General features: G+C 36.4%; 1 protein-coding gene across 5 annotated transcripts in view; it reads right to left on the bottom strand.

Moving 5' to 3' along the window:
* Positions 1-1189: 1189 nt before the first annotated feature.
* The window catches only part of CNTN5 (contactin 5), a 655782-nt gene continuing 636693 nt past the window's right edge, over positions 1190-20278 (bottom strand). For all 5 annotated transcript variants that reach the window (XM_042793009.1, XM_032991061.2, XM_032991057.2 and 2 more), the window contains 5 exons: positions 16447-16556; positions 7932-8118; positions 7367-7479; positions 5808-5976; positions 1190-4132 (listed from right to left, as the gene is read on the bottom strand). In XM_042793009.1, coding sequence (XP_042648943.1) covers positions 4029-4132; positions 5808-5976; positions 7367-7479; positions 7932-8118; positions 16447-16556 — 683 coding nt within the window. In that variant the 3' untranslated portion in view covers positions 1190-4028. The remainder of the gene's footprint in view (positions 4133-5807; positions 5977-7366; positions 7480-7931; positions 8119-16446; positions 16557-20278) is intronic.

Here is a 20278-nt window from a genome sequence, read left to right as displayed (position 1 = left end):
TTGGAAGCAGTCTCTGTGTTGGCATGCTTAGGGAAGCTGTTTGTAATAGTCTGAAGCCAACAAGTCTGAAGCCAGCTAACCTGTTGTACTATGCTGTTCATTGTCTCTTATCCCTGACATTGTTTTGATCAAAAGCATAGGAAGTAATTAAGAAGAAAAATGTCTTTCATCATCAGAGGAACTGGGATGATGGCCACAAAAGGGCAAGAGTGGGTTGCGGTTTGGTAGAAGTTCTGATAGGATATGGATTTTCAATATGCACTGTTCTCCATGTCAGCAAATCCAGGTCATTACAGTTTTCTGTGACATTCATAACTAATTTAATGGAAGTCTGATATAATGTGTTATTTAAGCCATTTTGTAATTGAAGTCTCAGTTCAAATGGTGACTTTGGCAGTCTATTTTTATTTCCAGCATGGGCTTTTTGACTTTGTATTGTGTTGCAAAGTCATTTACTCCTATAGATAAGCATTTCATAAAGGAGTGATTTGGGATTATTGAAAACTCAAATAAAACTATCAAAAAATAAAAATATTTGCTATAATAGGCTCATCCATTTTTACATTTTTTCCTCCAGAAGGGTATGTGTATTTTTGAAAGCTTTTTTGTTGTGATTTATCAAAGTATTTAAAATATAAGACAAAGCAACTCAAGCTTTCAATTGAACATGAAATGGCCATGCTGTGCTTTTGTGCCTGCACAGATATGGGGTATCAGTGACACTTGAAAGAACTTTTTACATGCTAGAGAGGTCCAAGAAACTATATAATACTTCAGAATATAGAGGATCGCTCTTGGTGACTTCTTTATAAAGCACTTCTTTTCATGAGGTTTTTTTTTTTTTATTTTTTTAAATGCAGAGAGCTTTTAACTCTGAAGCTAATCTGCAGATTTATTTTTCATTTTTTTTTACGTATAGTTTCATGTTGAGAGTTCCAGCCTTCTTGCACCTTTCAGTTATTTATCTATAAAAGTAATAGCTACCCAGGGAAACCAACATGTATGTGAAATTAAAATGATACCAATAATTATTTGATTTTAATGTCTGCATTGTCCACATTCAGTACTGCAGATTCATTGTTTTCTTCTTGAAAGTCATACAATTAAGAGGTTGTTACTTCTGGAATCCAAAATATTTGTGTCACTCTGTCCTCTGTGAATATAATTCAGGAGCTGACAGGAGATAAGATAAAAGTCAATAAAAAGAGAATTATTTATTAAAAAGATCTAATGTTACAAGAACAGTACACAGAAACTATTATATTACTGTGTCTTCCACATTGTATATACTATTATATATAGCATATATACAGATTGTATACAATATATCTAACATTTTGATATGGGCCATGATAATATCTCTCTTTTGGTCTGCAAAACAGTTTCTTTCCAATTATTTTTTTTCCAAACAGATCTTGTGGCATTATACAAAAATACAGTCTCCTCAGTGACTCTAGACTGCACTATTACAATCTTTTACATGAAAAAGGAAGGAGCTTTCCTTTGCAACTAAAAAATAATATGTCATGGTAAGGAAACATTGTCTTCTACAAAGTAACAAATAGGTAATACATAGGTACTTAAACATTTAAAACATGTTTATTAATATATTTAAGATGCAAAATACATATTCTGTTCATGTTGAATATAAAACATACCCCTTTTTGTCCCTGCAATACAACTACATTATCTGATGGTATGTTCAGTATTCCCATCAGTATCTTGATACTAGAGATCGAGATATATCTATATGCAGCTCTATTTCCTTATCAGACTTTCATTCTCATAAAGCATAGCCATTTATTGTATTCAGAAAGTTGTTTAACTAAAATGCCACCAAGCAGAGACTGTAGCCTATTTGAATACTCTGAAATAAACTGCATTGGCAAGCAACTGTATAAAAATAGAGGAAATTATGCTTAACTAATTTATAAAATAGCCTTTTTGCTTTTTGGTTCATCACTTTATTGTTTATTTTAACCTTTAGAAAAACAGTGGTTTGCTAATGCAAGTTCTCTGCACAGTAGCAATGCTGCTGTTTTACAAATTACAGCAGTTAGTAACTTTCTATGAGTTTGCTCTATCAGCAAGGTACATTCCACCTTCCTTTCTTTGATCTCAAAGGCTTTTCCAGAAGCAGAGATATAAAAGGTCTCATTCTGTCTGTATCTACACTCTATGCTCAGCTATCTATCCTGCCTTTATTTTCCTAGCAACATGGTGACTAAGTAAATTTAAAACTTATTTCTTAGAAAATTATTTATAATATTAGTAGGTAATAAAGATTTGAGTTGAACCATCTTTTAAAAGTTTTACTGATAAAATATTCAAAAGAAAGAAAAAATTAGTCATCAGTCAGCTTTTTATCTACCGAGTACTTGATCTGTGTTGTGCTTTCTTGGCTACTATTTTAAAGCTGCTAATAAAGGGCACAGTTGGAGTGTACTGGTTAAATGCCAAGTATTATTTTGCTAGTGAGCTGGTAAAATATAATAGCATTTTAGACCCAGAACCCATCAGCCAAAATAGATTTGCATGAAAACTTTTAGAGGGTTGGACAGCTAGAAGAACTATACTATTAGGACTTGGCTGTTAAACTCTTTTGACTTGATTTTTCCCAGGCAAGGGAATGTTCATCTTAGGTGTGGTCCCTAGAGAGATGATAGTAAAACACCCTCCCTCATAACACCATGAACACCATAAGTGTACAAACATGCATACCATATACCTTGGGGATAATTTTGATTCAAGTGCCAATACGTGGAAAGGCCTTCCAATATACAAAAATTGTCCAAATTGTCTATTGATTGAAAATTTTTTTTGGTACAGCAAAAAGTGAGGATTAAAACTAAGACCACACAGTGCCTACAAGAATATTCTCTAGTGAGCTATAGAAATAGAACCAATTAGCTAAATAACTGGAATGATGATCAGTAGCACTTATCCAAGTATTTTTTTTTCAGACACAGTATTCTCCAAAATATATCCTACTGGAGCTTGTATATATGTGAATGATTACATTCCAAAAAATGTTAATATTCTCTCCATAATATGCTTTCATATATACTTCAACTTGATTACCAAATATATAAAGCACATAATGTTCCTAAAAAATGGACCCAGAGGGAAACAAGTTATAATTGAGAAGTGGTTGGAAAAAGTAGGTTTACCCCTTTGCATTTCTTTATTTGTCCACTTAGCAGACTAATGTATAATATGTTTAAATGTCCAGTGGAGTTTTCATTGTCATATGCACTAGGAATTATTTTTTTATTTGCTAATGAAAATAAATATTTGATTAATTTGACATTAAATCATGTGGTATTTGATAAAAACCAAACTTGTTTCCTTGTAAGTTTGTGTTTAATCATTTTCCGTTTACCTTGCAATAAAATAAATGGCTTTTCTGCTCTATTTTGCCACTTTCTGAATGTGCTGTCTAGTATTGTATTGACAGTTCTTTTTGCTAATTAAATACATATTCATACATTTTCAGAACAAATTCTCTGCACTTTTGCAGTGGGCTGTGTATATAAACTATATTTTCTCTATTGTTGTTAGGAACAGCCAGCCATAGGGGATGCAAGAAAAGTATTCGACAAAACTGTATCAAACTTTGTTCTATATTTTAAAAATTACTTTTTTTCCAAACCAGACAGATGTACTATACTAGACACCATTGTTTAAACACCTAATGATACATGACTGGGGTCACCAAAATTGAACATATTAAAAAAGTAAAGTTTGACAGAAATTACCTTTGCTTACAAAAGTTTATTACATACAATCTGCATATTTTTGGGCCAAGAAGTGTCCCCTCTTCAGAGGACTTTTACAAATAAAGAAGAGAAAAAACCTGATGAATTATTGACCGTGTCTCCAACACTCTTCTAGGTGCACCACAGGCATTTCTATGGGTCTTTAAGCATTAGCTTGGGTTTCCAGTTTCTTCACGGACATAAAATTCCATCCCTTGGTGTCATCAAGCTAAAGCAAACAAATAACAACAACAACAAAGTCTACAGTCTTCACCATGAGGTTGAAGGAACCATCAGTGCCAAAAGCAGTGTTACAGAGGACGAGGAAGTGGACAACACATGTAAGGTGGATTGAGCACTTGTTACTTTCCCTCCTGAAATGTAAGCAAATGTAAAACAAAGTAATTAAGGAACAAACAATGCAAATGTTTTTCAGTACATTTAGGTACTAGATTTTTCCCCAAATTTATATTCTATTATGCTCAGCAAAGCCTAACTTTTAGGAAATGGATTACCTTGTGAGAACTGCAATCACAAAATAAACTCCCTACACAAATATAAGGAAATTGGGGATTATATGATGATATCTACAGCAACTCACATGCTGAATCCTCACATCCAGTCTGCAAATAGGAAATTCTAAAAGGTTATATGGTTTTATGCCTTAATCCTCAAAAATAATTAGGCTGTCACAATCACAAATTTTCTTCCTGGAAGAAGGAATGAAAGCTAGCCCTTGATCTTGATGTTTGTCCAGAGGAAAAATTAGTCTTTTTCCCAGTAGCCCAGTGATGTATTTAGATCACAGCAGTCCCTTAAAAAGCCATGCTAAGAGAAAATGTGCTATGGTCTATTGGGGGCAACAGATCACAGGACAAGAAGGGAACCAGGCTGTTTCTTTGCACCACAGTTGTCCTAAATGGAAGTGATCTGTTGTTCATAGTCTAATGAAAAACATCAAGTTAGAGGGAATGAAGGATTTTGTGGCCTAGAATTATGGTTTAAACGATACATGAAACAAATATTCCATGGAATAAGGTTTGGTGTCTTCTGCATTCTGATGATAGCACTGTAGTTTGTGACTAGACTGGAGTTAAAATTTTAGGTCTAGATTGAAGTTTCAGGCTCACACCTTTTGGATATTACTCCTTCAGGACTAAAAAATAATGTTTAGTAGAATTTTAAAGTGTTAGCAGAATGTTAGAATTAAGATTCCTCATTGTATTTAGGCAAAAGACAATGTTATTTCTGGTTTTTTTTGCCAGTAATCCTTCCATCCCTTTCTTACCTGTGTAATATTGCTACTTGAAATTCTTTCAACATATTGCAGTAACTGAGGAAATAGAAGCTAGACATCATAATTTACTTAACGATAATACATTAATATTGTAATATGTTAATAATTTAATAAAGTAATATATACTCAAGGAAATCAATAGAATACAGAGAAATGCAGCTTATTCTAAAGCAGATACATACAGATGGTTTGACTACCTAAATGCATGCCATTTTGTCTGTGTTAGATAGTACACTTCTGGCTGGTGGTCCAGAATTATGTGCATATCCTCTAAGTCCCACATCATATCTGCCAGCTCTGTGTAAATGTTTGGGATACTTTAGGACATCTCAGATGTCCTTATGTGCTTATGTCTGATTATTTAAATTCAGAAGATCAGCTGGATTGTTGTCTAGGCTCCACTGTCGGTCTTTATGGATTACATCTCAGCTGACTACAATGTTATTTGAGACACGTAGTGCATTTGTAGTGATATCTACAGCTCAATTAGGTTTTCAGATGTTATCCTAGAAAGGGAGAGTTTTCCTGTAAATCCTCTGCTTTGTTCATCAGCCCTACAAGGATGCCTCCAATACTCTTGAGCATCTCAAACGGCACTAGATACCTTTGTTTCAGAATAGAACTGAAGACTCCGATTAATGATTTTATCTAATAGCTAGAGAATTGTGAGAACATTTTTTTTCAGGTAGGAATAATAGAGTTAATGAACATTGCTATAATCACCACTCTTCCAAATACAAGTGTAACCTTACCTGAAAATGATGGAACTCTGATCTGGGGACTTGTAGTCCCATCCCCTCCTTCACTGACTGCACAGACTTCAATGATGTAGACACCAACATCGGGAAGAAGTACCACTGCAGAGGTTTTCTGTGTTTCTATAACTTGACTGTTGCTCTGGCCTTCTTGCCTAAATAATACCTATGGTCAATAAAGCAGACAGTGGTCATAGAGGTTCAAGTTACATACCAGACATTTTGTGTAGATAACAGTGTCACTGAAATGTTGACTGTTTCATGTTTTCACTAAGGATTTTTTAACATTACATTTGAACAGTCATCTGCTTTTACTCTTCCCTCCTCCCAGTGGCTTAAAAACATTAATAGCAAAATATATTAGCAATTAATGAATGTCAGAGGACATTGATTATGATCCAGATTGAAGATATAACAGTTGCCTTCTCCAGTGTTACACAATTTTTTCCCCCAAATTTCTTCAAAATGCATTTTGGGTTCCATGTGTTTAAAATTCTTATCCCCAAATTCATGTAGATATTCACATTTTTGGATCAAGAGCCAAACTTCAAATGTAGATAAAATGCCCTAAATAACGTCCTTACTGTGTTTACCTTAGCTGGCTAAGTCAACTGAGAATAGCTCAGATCTGCCCCTGCATCTCCTGTGAAACTCAGCACAAGCTTATGGCACGTGGGAGGAAAGCAAGTGAGTACATAGCTGTCTTTTTGGTACTTCTGCATAAGAGTTTCTGTTCCCAGACAAAATTGAAAAGGTCAGAGAGGTGTAAAAAACCAAAGTAGTCAACTGAACATTTTCAGACTCTCAACTGTTCTGATAAAGGTTAAAGCAGTTTCTGATTTACCTGAAACATTTTACACTTTCTTAGTGATATTTCCTGATGTATCAGAGGAAATATCAGATTGTATTGTATAGAAATGATCATATATATGCTTCAAATCCCTTCCCCGTTGCCTCCGTAAAAACATTGAAATTATTCTGCTTTGATTTATAAGATTGTAGTGAATTCCACTGCTTTTTATGACTTGTTGTTTAAGAGTTGATCTAGATTTTACACTTTAAAACTTCAAAACTTTAAAAGCCAGATGTTACATCACTGATTGTTGAACATCACCAATATGATCACAAAACAAATGGAAGCATTTATGTTTCTGCTCCATAAAAATATTAATTTTAATGCCATTTTGAGCTGCCTTATTCTTCTGCATTTCTCTAAATCCTACTGCAAACACAGTTAAATTGAAGTGTTAGTAGGAATTCCATTGCAGGCTGGTCTTATTAATATCCACTCCTGAGTCAGATATGATGAAGTGATCCCCTCAGATAGAGTTTACCCAGTTTATAATCAGTGGTTGACAATCACAACCTAGAAAATGTTGGGACATTTCAGTCTTTTTCAATTTTATTTATTGCTTTTCATGGTGAAAACTGATTGCGGACAGTCTGTACAGCATACTTTACTTACATGGAGAAACAAAAAAGGGAAAAAAGCCAACAAGGTAAAGGAATAGTCATTGGGAAGAGAGAAAGGTGAGCAAGGAAGGTGAAGAACTGACCTTGTATCCCATTACATCAGATTCATTAGCTAAAGGTCTGACTGGCTCCCACCCAAGAGACACATGAGAACCATCCTGTATCCACATAATATTCCTTGGTGCTTGGCTGGGAGCTGAGAAGAAAAAATATGTACATAAATATATTTGATAGGTAGTTTCTTTAAAATCAAAAGAAAAGTATTTCAGTCTTTCATGACACTTACAACTGGCTGTGTTAGCAGGCTCCCAACTCTAGCTGGAAATTTTAAAGATTATTTTTTGCACCAGAATTGTCATTTCATAGATTGTGGTCTATTTACTCAGCCCATCCCATAAATTCTGCAGAGCTAATGAACTTGAACTCCTTTCTCTCCCTTCTCTGTCAAAAATTCTTTGTTTTCTAGGAAGATAATCTTTGTTATGATTGCAAAGTTGTATAAATTCATGTCTAAATATCAAAGCAAAGCCATGAATCAAACATATATATGATTCCTGATCATTACACACTCTTAGTAAAGGAAAACCCAAGAGGGCAGAGGTTGCTCCCTGACTTCTCCCTTTGAGCAAAGGTACTGAGTTCACTTACGGGACTTCTTGGTTGCTGCACGTACTGCAGTGCTAGGTGGTCCATATCCTGCAGCGTTGTATGCCCTCACTGTTAGGTGATATAATGTGTTTCCTTCTAATCCTGTCAGGTGGATGGATGACTCATTTCCCTCAGTTTTGACCTTTTCTGCTGCTTCTTCCTGCTCCATGTCCTTCCAGTAACTAACCTGCCAACAAGTGACCAAATGAAGGATTAATATAAACATCTGGGAAGCTCATGCTTCCAGGTGCTTTTGTTATCTTGTGAAGGGCCTTTTTGCCATTTCTACCTTTTGTCTGATCATGAGGCTCTTTTAAACATGTGGGATTTGCAGCCTAACCTCAGAGCCAAGCAATGCTTACTTCTCCAACATGGCGAGACTCAGAATGTCACAGTATTACTTGAAGCATGTTGAATTGCTGTGTCTGTCACAAGAAGTAACTACAAGATGGAAGAGCCAAGGATGAACATTGGCAGGGAGTCAAAAGCATTTCAGAAAATTCAAGGAGGGCTTATCTGCTGGTAGGTCACCAGAGTATCTACCTTCTGCCTGGAAAGCTCTGATGATATCAGTTAAGAAGTGTGAGCAATATTCCATTCCTGGCCCTGTGCAAATCAGAGCCATGAGATTTCTTATCAGGGTAATGAACAGGAAATGACAGAACATCAAAGGAAATCTTTAATTCATCTTAAGAAAAAGAAGGAATTGGATTCAGTTTTAGTTCCTGGATATAAACAGGTTTCTGGTAAATGAAATTTTGATAGTGTGTTTATGACCTTCCTTTTCAAACATAAAAACCCTACATGATCTTTGATGGTTCTTAGTCTGTAATTCTGGTGTCTGCATTGAGACTGTCATAATCTCAAAGAGGTTATAGATTTGAGCTAGGAATTTAACTACTCTCTTTCCTCAGGGACCAAGTATTTGCAGGGCATAACTGGAAAAAAAGCAGTACTGTCTCTTTTTAATGTATCTATGTGAACTACACAAGTAAGGTAATTGTCATGGGGCCTTATTTTCCCTAACAGGAGATGTCACTAATGTGCCATTCAAAGACCTGTATTTAGCTTACTGTTATTCATGCTGAGACCTACTTGCATTTATTCTACATTTTGACCTTTTCTGTGAAGATGGTTATTTCATAATAAGTTATTCATATTATATCTGGATAACTTTTCCTCTGAGAAAAAGGTCATGGACAATACAGCACCTTGTGAATGTATCCCAGAAAATAGCGAACGAAAAACCACAAGGGTTTTGTAGGAAAATAAGGCCAATGAGTACAATGCTGACCTTTTATAATTGCACTGGGACTGGCATTTAAAAAAAAAAAAAAAACAAACAAAAAACAAAACAAAAAAAAAAAAAGATATCTAGAAAGACCTGGTGGCAAAAATGTACATTTGAGGTCATATCTTCACCTGAGTAAAGTGGCTCTGTTAACTTTGATGCAGGGTATATTAGTTTGTGCCAACTCCATGTCTACTCTTCCAATTGTAAAATTCATGTAAATACCTTTTTTGTGTGCCTGCTTTATCTCATGTTAAAGTGCTGTTGCTTTAATTCTTAAATTATTTACAGCGCAGATAGCAAATCTAACTGTAGTCATCACGTGTTGCTGAAGTACGTGTGATTCACTGAGGTATTTTGCTAGCTGAATGCTTTACTGACCTTGTTGGTATCTGAAGTAACATCTAGTCGCATCTTTCTTGGAAAGAAAAAAGAATCAACAACCATCTAGTCACACACTAGGATTGAACCTCCAATGCTTATTAGCCCCTGGGCAGTCAGATTCCTTTCATTTTACTTTCAATGCATCATTACAAACTTGACACTACAGTAATGAGAGTCACCTATTATTAAGCACTGTATGAACAGGTAGTGAGAGTCAGCACATATCCTGGAGACCCTCTCATCCACTTAGTGAAGTCTGTTGAAGATCCAACAGCGAAATGCTCAGAAAGTAAAAATGACTTTCCCAAGGTTACACAGGTGGACAGTAGCAGGGGTGGAAATGCAACTGAAGTAGTGAAATCCTGGTTCTAGAAAGCCAGGAGCAAAATTACAAGTAGCTCAACAGATCTCATTGTTTGTTCACAGAGCACACCATGCCTCACATGGATGCAAAATACAAGACAGTAGATAGCCCCCAGATTTTGCACTGAAGCTTTTTTTAATATAAAGAAGCTGTGAAAACCTAATTTTCCAAATACTGGTGCTAGATAATAAAGCCTCATGAGTGTGGAAGAAAGCTAGGAGCATACCTCAGCCCTTTTGATATTTTTCACGTTTGGAAATGCTCTCCACCACTGCTTATATGGCATTATCAATTTGGATACTAATTATGTTTTGCAAATATTAAGTCTACAAAAATAACCACGGTATGTTCCCTACCAGTTCTGCTGCACCACATGGCAAAGGAGTTCTCCCTTGGCAAAGGGATATTATTGGGGGAATGAATATACTGTATTAAACACCAAAAGCATAAAATACAATTTGGCAATGCTTCTATTTCAGTTTCTCCTGTACTTCAAAGCCTTTAAGTGTTTGGTCCATGCTTTTAAAATTCCCCTTAAAGTTTTGCCAGGTGAGTTTGGACTTTGATCTCAAAAACCACTTTTCTCTTTCTTTTGTAATGCACATATCCATTTGTTGATGGCCAAATGAACTAAAGGTAAAAGTGGTTATAAAAAAAGAGAACTCCAGTGATTGTTGACTGAGGTCAATGATAGGGGAACTTACATTGATTTGAACGAAAATGAAGATACTGCTGATGTTTAAAAGTGCTGGACATACCTCTTAAAACAGAGGGTTTGTTTATTTACACTTCTCTGTGTTTGTTTCTTTTAAAAATCTTGCTATTTCCTGTAACCTTAATTTATACTGCTTAGAAGGGATTTACCATCCTTAGAGTAGGTTTTCATTAATCATAACTTTAAACACTGATATAACCCAAAGTATAAATCACAAAAGAGTAACCCACGTTTGAAAAATGGAAGAAGAAGGGAGGAAAAAAATTGGTCTGTTTAATGCATTATTGTTTGTGAGGTTTCATTTTTTTTTCTGTGATTTCTGTTGTTTTTCATTTAGTCAAAGAATTTGGCTTTGATATCTGATTCCCAGAAACCCATCTCTTTGAGCTGGAGAGAAAGCAATAATGGTATTTAAAAAACTGAAGAGGAGATTCAAGAACATGCAATCTGCTTTGTTCAGATCGTGTGTTAAGCAATTGTTGAAAATAAATCATCACATTAATAATCTTTTTCCATCTAAAATTTTTTTACCTCTAATACTTACAGATCACATCCTCAAAGTTTTTGATTAAAAAGTATCTTAAGTAATATTACTCTTTTCCCAAATTGGTTTCTAGGGTGTGCATACTTTGGTATAAATTAATCTGATCTAATTTCAGGTCCTCTAAATTCAGCAAAGTCGGAGTTATTATCTGAATACTCTTTCTGTTGACCACAGAGAATTACAGCTACAAATTAGGCATATCAAGTAAGAGTCTAAATTAGATAGGATGAAACAAAGTGAACAAAACACACAAACTTTCCTGGGCTCCCTGATTATTTATCAACATCAACAGCATTGAAATAACTGAAAATGAACTTGAAGAGATCCGAGAGTACAGAAAGTGCTAAGGGAGAATGAGCAGTGTGTTGAAAGAACTGCAGGTAGCCCTGAAAATAAAACCCTACACCATAATTCAGATTTCATAAAAACTATTTTAATTATCATTATCAGAAAACCTATCAGTGCTTTGAAATGGTACATGTAAGACATGCAAATGTTAGTGCAGTGGTACAACCAAGCACTCAGGATAGGAGAAGAGCTGCTTTTTGTATCATCTCAAGATGCTGGTGTGACTGTCCTTCACAACAAGATGAGAGGTTCATGTAAAAAGGTCAATCAACCTTAGTTCCTCCCCCCTCATCAAAATAATTGCTGACTGAAAAGAAGAAAGAAAACACTGTTCAGTACTCCTAGGTTCTGGGGTCTTCTCTGGAGTAGCTTGCATCCCCCATCTCTTTCCTCAGGTACCCTTTTCTCCCATACAGTCCTGCATACACTTGGCATGTAAACTGATACTGTACCTCAAACTTGAGGACTAACATCAAGTATCATATTTTATATAGTCACATTTTCTTATGAAAAATCAGTAATTACTTAGGTTTCTGATTTTGGGTAGTAGAAATCTAGCAGTCTTGTAACAAACTATTCATGATGCAAACACTTCAAAGGGTGTGGCTGTCTTGAGGACCTCATGAGAGATCTAGGGTGTGATCTGTACCTTATGGACATGAAGTAATACTGCTCTGCTATAAACTCCTGCTTATAGCCTTCAGGATTTCAGAGGGGTTTGACTCAGAATATGAATAACTTTGTAGACAAAATTGACTCATGTATAAAGCTATCCAAATGCTAATTTTGTGTTTGGGAAAATTCATTCATTCAAAAAGTCAAGTCTGGTAAATTCATATTCAGGCTGGTGAAATATCAGTTCTTATTTTTTCTGTCTTGCTTTACCAGCCTCTGGTAGAAACATCCATATGCTCTTTCTAAATTACTTCAAGTTATACTTCACTAAATTAAAAAAAAAAAAATTCTAGGACCATGCAGACATAATTTTCTATTCTACTGTAAAACAGATAAAGTACATCTAAGAAACAGCAAAAGCTTGAATATTTCTCTTTGAAAATTCAGAATATGGTATAAACAAGTTATTATATCAAGTAATCCACTCTGGAAAGGTCATTTGAGATTTTATATTTTTTATGGTTTTTTGTTGTAAGTTGATCTTTTGATTAGGTTAGTCAAAGTTCTATCCTGGGGGGAATTCCAGTAAAAAAGTCATGTGCTTTGTGATCTATACTTAACTATTAACCTTGGTTTTCTGGAAAAGAAAAAAGAAAGCAAAAATATCTTTTCTTCCAGCTAGTAATTCTTTCTCTTTCCCTTCCCCACCAGTAGTGAGTGACAAAGAAAATATTGCCTAAGGCTGAAATAGATTTTATAACCTTCAGGTTATGGATTCTAAACAATAAGTATGAACCACACACTATATTTTTCTACCATTCTGACAAAGTTTTCAAGCTACTTCTACTTTATCAGAGTGTAGCTGGCATATATTTAGTAAGGTCGGGTGGACAGCTGACAAACCTGTACTGAAGTCAGGAATAATATGTGCTTTGGGAGATGCAAATGAATACAGCAAACCTTGCATAAAACTCATGTGACATAACAGTTAACACTACCTTTCAGGGATGACAAAGTGAAATTGGACAAGTTACTTTGCCTTTCATTACTCCTTAGTACAAAGTGCAAACAGGGCTGGAGTGAAAGTGGGTCACTGTGAACTTGTCCATTTGTAGTAAATATTCTGTCACTTTTGTTGATTAGAGCCCAAACATTCAAATGTTAAAAAAATAGCCCCCCCTCTTATAATGTTGTTGCTAAAAGGCCAGGAAATGTGAAGATCGTGTAGGTGGTTGTCACTGCTGTGGTGACTGCAGGCAGAATACAAATTGAAACATGAAAACAGAGTGGCTAGTCAGATTATTTTACATTCAGTTTGGATTGAAGGCCACATTTTACTTGTGGTCCACAATAATTCTGCAATAAGAAATAATTGTTAAAAAAAAAAAAAAAGATAAATAATTCGTCTTTTTATCAGTCACTGGATTTCTGTACATTATCTATTTTCTATTTGTGGATTAAAGGAGTGCTACAGGCTATGTTCTGCACTGTAGTACATACAATAAATCTTTCAGAATCACTTTTTAAATTAAAATAGTGTTCACAGAAGCTGAAGAAAGTGAATTATATGGAAAACATAAAGATTCTCTGTACTTTTGCTTTTCTGAGGGGAGGAGTTCAGCCCCAGTGTCTTACTATACAGAGCTCTTCCTTTTTGTACCAAGGGGCTGCTTTAAAGAGAAACTGTCAGTATGTTAGCAAAATTGAGCTGACAGTGTGATAGTGTTCCTGAGTGAATACTGTAATGCACTGACTCACTATAGTGATCCTATAAATCATTATCTCCTTTTTGATGAAATCCTTTCCAAAAATGGAACTGAAAAGATCTAGCCATACCATCCTCGGATTGTGTTCTGTCCTGCTGAATTATGCAGGAGAGAAGCGTTTACTCTTCTGTTTATTGAGTAAGGGCGGCTCTAATCATAATTCTTCCTGGGAATGAACACAGAAAAAGATCAAACTAGTCCCTGAAATATTCATCTGTCAGGAAGTGGGAAGAGAAATTCTGGCTAAAGAAACAAAGAAGGGAAAGGGGGTGAGGGTTGAGGTGGAGAAAAAAAGCACCCTCCAATCCCCAGATAAAAGTATTACCTCAGAATGTTCCTCTAATTCCCTCATGGGACAAGGTAGAAAGGAACAGTGAAGTATTTTTATACTTTATTTTTTATTATTCTGTCAACTGCAGGTCCCTGGCTTGAAATATTTACTCTATAATCTTCACACTGGAATACTAAAATTGGTGTACAGCACAGTGAGGAGCCAAATTATTAATAAGGTTCAATGTTAACAACCCCTGTTGTATCTATAACAATTTCCAAATTAATTCCTAAGAAGTCCATGAGAGGCATAGAGTAGGTGAGTGTTACTGTTGAGGTCAGAGTATGCTGAACTCTGAAGGTCTAAACATTTTACAAGTCAGAAGACCACCTCTGATATGAAGAGAGCCCACTGTCCTACCTGTAACCACCATCTATTGCTAGAACACAACTGTAGAGCTAAGGGAAATGTTATGTGACAAGCAGGTAAATGCAAATACATCCAAGTTGTGAAAGAATAAATTTCTAGGGAAATAATTTTCAATTTTAGAAAGAAAATCTGTTTTTTAATTTAAAATATGCAAACCAAAATTAATAGAACATTTTGAGAATCAGTGTGATCGATGGAATGAGGATAAGAGTAAAAATAGTACGTGTAATTTAAAAGATGTTGAGATATCTGAGAGGGAGTAACAAAACAGCTACCTTTCTGAAGAGGAAAAGATAGGATGCAGTCTGTAAGTTATTTCAGAGGATAAAAGACTGGCCTGAAAATTGAAGACAAAGGTTAGTATCAAGTGGAACACTTCAGTGTAGAGAGGGATAGCATTTGCAAGGTGAATATCATCTGTATCAGATGCTGTCTTGTTCTTTTTATATATCACAGTTCTAAAGGTAAAATTCATAGATATCTCTTTTTCTACATGAAGCAAGCCATGTGGAAAGGGGTAAAAACATGTTTAATGTAGGGAAGGAGTGGGCATAGAGTACAATGAGAGAACTGACAGAGGGTTTGCCAACTTCAGCATGGAGCCTTATATGTGAAAAAGACCTGGAGAAATGAGAGACCTGAGGGGACATGCCTTAGTCACAGCCTGCTCGGAATGCTCTGGGTAGCATTACAGGAGTATCTAAGTATCAAGAGGCTACAGCAATGAGGTAAAAAAATGCTAACTGACTGTGTTTAAATGCGCTCTCCTGGTCATGGCTGTCCAGCCTGAGGCTGTGCTGGAGAGTGTGGTGAACCTGGTGCTGCTTGGGCACCTGTGTTTCCTTCCTAGGGTTTCCTAAGTGGTGGTCACCGGTCCCAAGGTCTTGTCTGGACATTCTGCCAGGGACACAGTTTGTGCTAGTAGGTCACAAGATGTCTTTAGACATCCATATGATTGGTATCAGACTCAGATCTACATGTTTACTCTCTTTTCATTGTTACTGTAGAGAATCAGGAAAGAGTCAGCACTCTCTAAAGGACTAAAGCAGGTCAAATAACCTGCACCCCCAAATCACTAAATTGAGTCTAGCTGAGCTACTTCATGAGGAGCAGCATAGCCTGAGCCACAAGGACAGGATGGGTCATGGTGGCCCCAAAGGATATGTTTAGTCCTAGATCTGATCTGTTCCTTGGAAGTTTGGATTGTAAATTGGATCCACAGCTACAACTGGATCCAAAAGTGTGAGAAGGTCTGTTGCCAGGGTTGGTTCTCTTTCCCAAGGCAGAGATGGCTGTCTCTAAGCAGAGCTTTATTTGTGGACTGCAAGGCTGCTGCTTCCCCTCCTGACATCTGACCTTTTATGATCTGCCCAGCAGATGTCCCCCAGCCACCGCGGGATGAGAGCGAATGGATGACAGAGCCTCTTTCTGTTCTCTGTGTTGATTGCTCTCAGTAAATAACAAGTTTGAACTGGTCACTTAGAGCTGGAAACAGTCAATATCTAATCTTCCCCAGCCTGTGAAAGAGGTATGCTGGGTCACCTGCAGTTCTTTCAGATCTTTCTGAAGTGTCAAAGAGATGTTATAAGAACTGGTGTTGAACGGTTTTCAAGCACAAACAAATAAAAGGTGTTCTGGTGCTACAGCTGTGACCATTGTTCTACAGCTAGTCATATGTATGCTACACCGAGCATAATTTCTATTGAAGTTTCACTACTGCACATGTTAATAGAATGCAATGCTAACAAAAGCAATAAGACTTCTCATTATGATATTTTGTGTTCATACCTCAAATCCCTGTGGTCTTCCTAGACTTTCTTTGATATGTTTCCATGCAACAAGAATCTCTGATACAGACAAACTCGTAGCTTTGACATCAATGGGAGCAGCAGTGGGTTCTGTATTAAGAAAAATTGAAACAATAAGCCTCCACTGTAACAGCTTGTATTTATCAAAACCACTCCATCTGAAACTGTCATTTACTTCCTTTATTCTACCTTAATACCCACAAGAAGGTATGACACTTGCGGGAACATGAAAAACTGAACAAGATGAAGAGATTATTATTGTTGTATTTCTTTATTTGTGTCATGCTACATCAATATCACATCACTGATGATGGGTGCAGCAAACTGTGACAGAATCTCTTGTCTGTAGTTTAAAAAAAAAACTTTAATATTTGTAAACGTCCCCATCCTCCCCCTTCACACATTCCTTTCATAGTCCTTGATCAGCCTAACTTCAGCAGTAAATGAAGCATTCATTCTCTTCCTGGGTTTTTAGTGCCATTCTGTCAGCTCAGGATGAGCAATACCTTGCTAGAGTGCTCAGTCAGTCCGGCTCCGGGGTTATACTGAGTAACAAGTGATACTCAGAGCTTCAGTGAAATGCTATATAAAAGAAATTTTTAGGACTGTGTTATTATGTCCTTGAAGTCACAAGAACCAGCGTTTGGGGCATGCCATCATATCTCTGCTGTGAAGCATTTACTGCTCTAGGCCTGGGATGCACACTTTTCTATAGAAGGCATTAAGACCTAGGATCTGTCCCTTGGATTACCTGTGCTGTTACCAGACATGTTTCTATCTCCATGCTCTTCACAGGACACTCTGCAGTCCTCACCTCCTGATTACCTGGAGTGGAGGACCCTCCTCTCCCTCCAACCAGGGTGGGTATCCTGCGGTGCTGCTATGGCAAGGGTACACGCTGCAAGCTCACGGCTGCAGGACACTTTACATGTCACACCAGCCCAACAGTGCTGCCAAAGGCACGTTTTACTTGGCAGTTTCATATCACTGAATGCTTTACAGGGGTCCAATGTCCTTCAGTGGTTGGGAGGTTGGGTAAATGTACATAGAGATCTGCCACAACAGGCCATTGAACATACTACCAGTCTATATCACCAGTTAGTGCATTGGCAGTGAAAGTGCCCAAATATTGTCAGCTATCAAACTGAGACATGAGTTAAGGAAATCTTCAGTATCTTTTTGTTTTATTACCTAAACTTTACTGAAAATTTGCTTAAGACAAACTGTGGAGAGAAGGCTTGAACACAGACAGTGAAGCACACAGTAGCGGCATTTCTCCACTGTTTTGGTGTAGTTCAGTTGCTCAGCAAAAAGGTGAATTCATATTCCCCCGCAGTCACAGCCTGCAATTTCTTCCTTGGTCTAATGTTCCTCATTACCTTTCTGATGTGTTGATCTGCTCTTGAAGGGCAGGCATAGGTCTTGGCTTTTATGTTATAGGGAGGTATGTCAAAGAGCTTTGTAAAAAATGGGGTCTTTGGTTCTCATTTAACAGAGTTACAGAAAAGGAGTTTCCTTACAGAACAGCCTGAATTAAAATGATACATTTTTCTCAGTGCTCACACTGCCTTAGTAAGATGCCTAATAACAGTCTTGACTCATTAGTTACCCTCTTTTCTCTGATCATATTGCAGGCATTGTTCTGGCACTGTTGCCTTACGCTTTTTCTCTGACATGGCTTGTACAATTTTTTCATCCTTTTGGTTGTCAGATTTTTAATGTTTGCAGCTCTTTTTGATCTTTTTTTATTTACTTCTAAAGAAAAGTATTTCTGATGTGATGCAAAATGATGTTTGCCACCAATGAGTATTACTAATAAGTATAAAATACGTATGGAACTTTCTGAGTAACAAAGAAATAAAAATATCTTCAGGAATAAGTGAAATGATCTTCTGAATTCAATACCAAAAGAATTGAGCTATGAAGAAATATATTCCTCATAATATGATTTTCTGTTCAATAGTTACACCCTGCTTTCTATTTTATGTGCTGCTAAGATTTTTGTGGCAAAAGGTATTTTCTAGTTTTTGTATTATTGAAGCAATTACCTTGTTGTCAGAAAAGATTGCAGTGGGGTAAATAATTTGAGATGTACACAAAATGTTGGTTGGCAGCCTTTATACTTTCTATAAATGTAGAAATCATTTCTTCTTCATAACAATCACTAGGAGTGGTTTATGTATTGTTCAGAATAGAAACACAGAATATTTTCTGATATTTTAAAAAATCGTTTTCAACAAATGGAGTAGAAACAGTTTGGATTTTTCTATGTGAAGAAAATGCATTTCTTACACATCCAGAAATTATTTTTTGCAGTTTCACTGATATTAGACATTGAGAATGCAAGTGTTCAACAAAAGAACAGAAATTATGTATTTAGGAATATGGTATATTATGACTGTCTGAAAGTTTATGGAGACTAAATAACATTTTTATTGATTCAGATAAGATGAGGACCATATAATTTCTGGTGGTATAATGCAGTCCATGGTTCACTTCAATGTCATGCTTTATTCTGTGTGTCTAAAACTAATGATAAGTTTGACAGGTTCATTAGCTTTTTCTGTAATGGTCGCTGACATTATAATCATATTATTTTCTTAATATCTTGGCATTATGCTAAAACTATAGGAGTCTGCCTGAGGTCATACTACTCAAGAAAAAAATGGGCCAATGTCTTTAATGGTCCCTTTATTACTCCCTGATTGAATTAAAGATGCAGCATGGCAAGTTCTAAAAAGGTTGTGTGCAATGTCCACAAAACCTTGTCTTTCCATGTGCTGTAATCACACTTTAAGGAAATATGTTCAATCTGTAGGTCTTTGGGATGGCTATAATAAAGCAGGACAGGGAATTACACTAATTACATTGATTTAATGTTCAGAGAAGTAATTCTGAATTTTGATACTGAGAAGTAAGGGAATGGAGTGTTAGTGGCTAGTAGCCCTCATTGTGTCTCCCTATTTATGACTGTAAACTGATCTGTTTTTATGACATATTCATCCTTAAAGATTTCCATGTGATCTAACTTAAAATACAAGTCCAAGGGCCTATTCATGTTTATGCTATGTTAATTATCTTGTGGAACAGAACCTCAGTCAAGACTCCTCATCCAATTACTTAATATCCATTCACTTCTCATTTTGACTGCAGAAAGGATTTTTTCACACTTCCATAATTCAGAATCTAAGATCTCATTTGAAGTTAAGAACCTCAGCCCATGTAACTGCACTATAAGTCCAGGCAGTTCCACATTGTTGAGATTTTGGACTTCAGCAAGGACCCATGGCTGTAATAATTACTTTCTGTGGAAAAATCCACAGAAGAGTTATATCAGAAGGAAAATCACAAGGAGTTATCCCTCTTGCATCAACCTGGAAGTAAAGTTGTAGCATTTGCTCCCTTGCTGGAAATAGCTACAGGGATTACCTTCCAAATTAGGGGACCATCATTAAACTGTTTCCATTCCTGAGAAAAAACAAGGCACATTATGCTCAGCTCCACCTCTCAGTCTGTATGATGTGTGCCCTTGGTTTTGGGACTCTACCAGATCTGTGGTGACATGGATACCTGCAGGATAAGACTTTCTCCAGAATCTTGTACTAGAGATGGAAAAGATGTCTTATTTCCAAAACACCAAGAATGAGATGTCTGATTGTTTCCTGGACAGGCCCTCAGGCTTCTCACTTTTCCTCAAGTCCTTTCTATTTTCACCTTCTCTCTGACCAGTGTCTTTGCAGAGGACTTTAAAACAGAGAAAAATTAGGAGGGTGAGGAAATGAGCTGGCAGTGAAGCCGTAATCAAGCCTGCA

Source organism: Tyto alba, unplaced genomic scaffold (assembly GCF_018691265.1).
Source record: "Tyto alba isolate M040663 unplaced genomic scaffold, T.alba_DEE_v4.0 Super-Scaffold_2, whole genome shotgun sequence".
In the NCBI taxonomy this organism is placed as follows: Eukaryota; Metazoa; Chordata; class Aves; order Strigiformes; family Tytonidae; genus Tyto; species Tyto alba.
The sequence above is the reverse complement of the archived record's forward strand: the minus strand, read 5'-3'. Positions and strand labels throughout refer to the sequence as shown.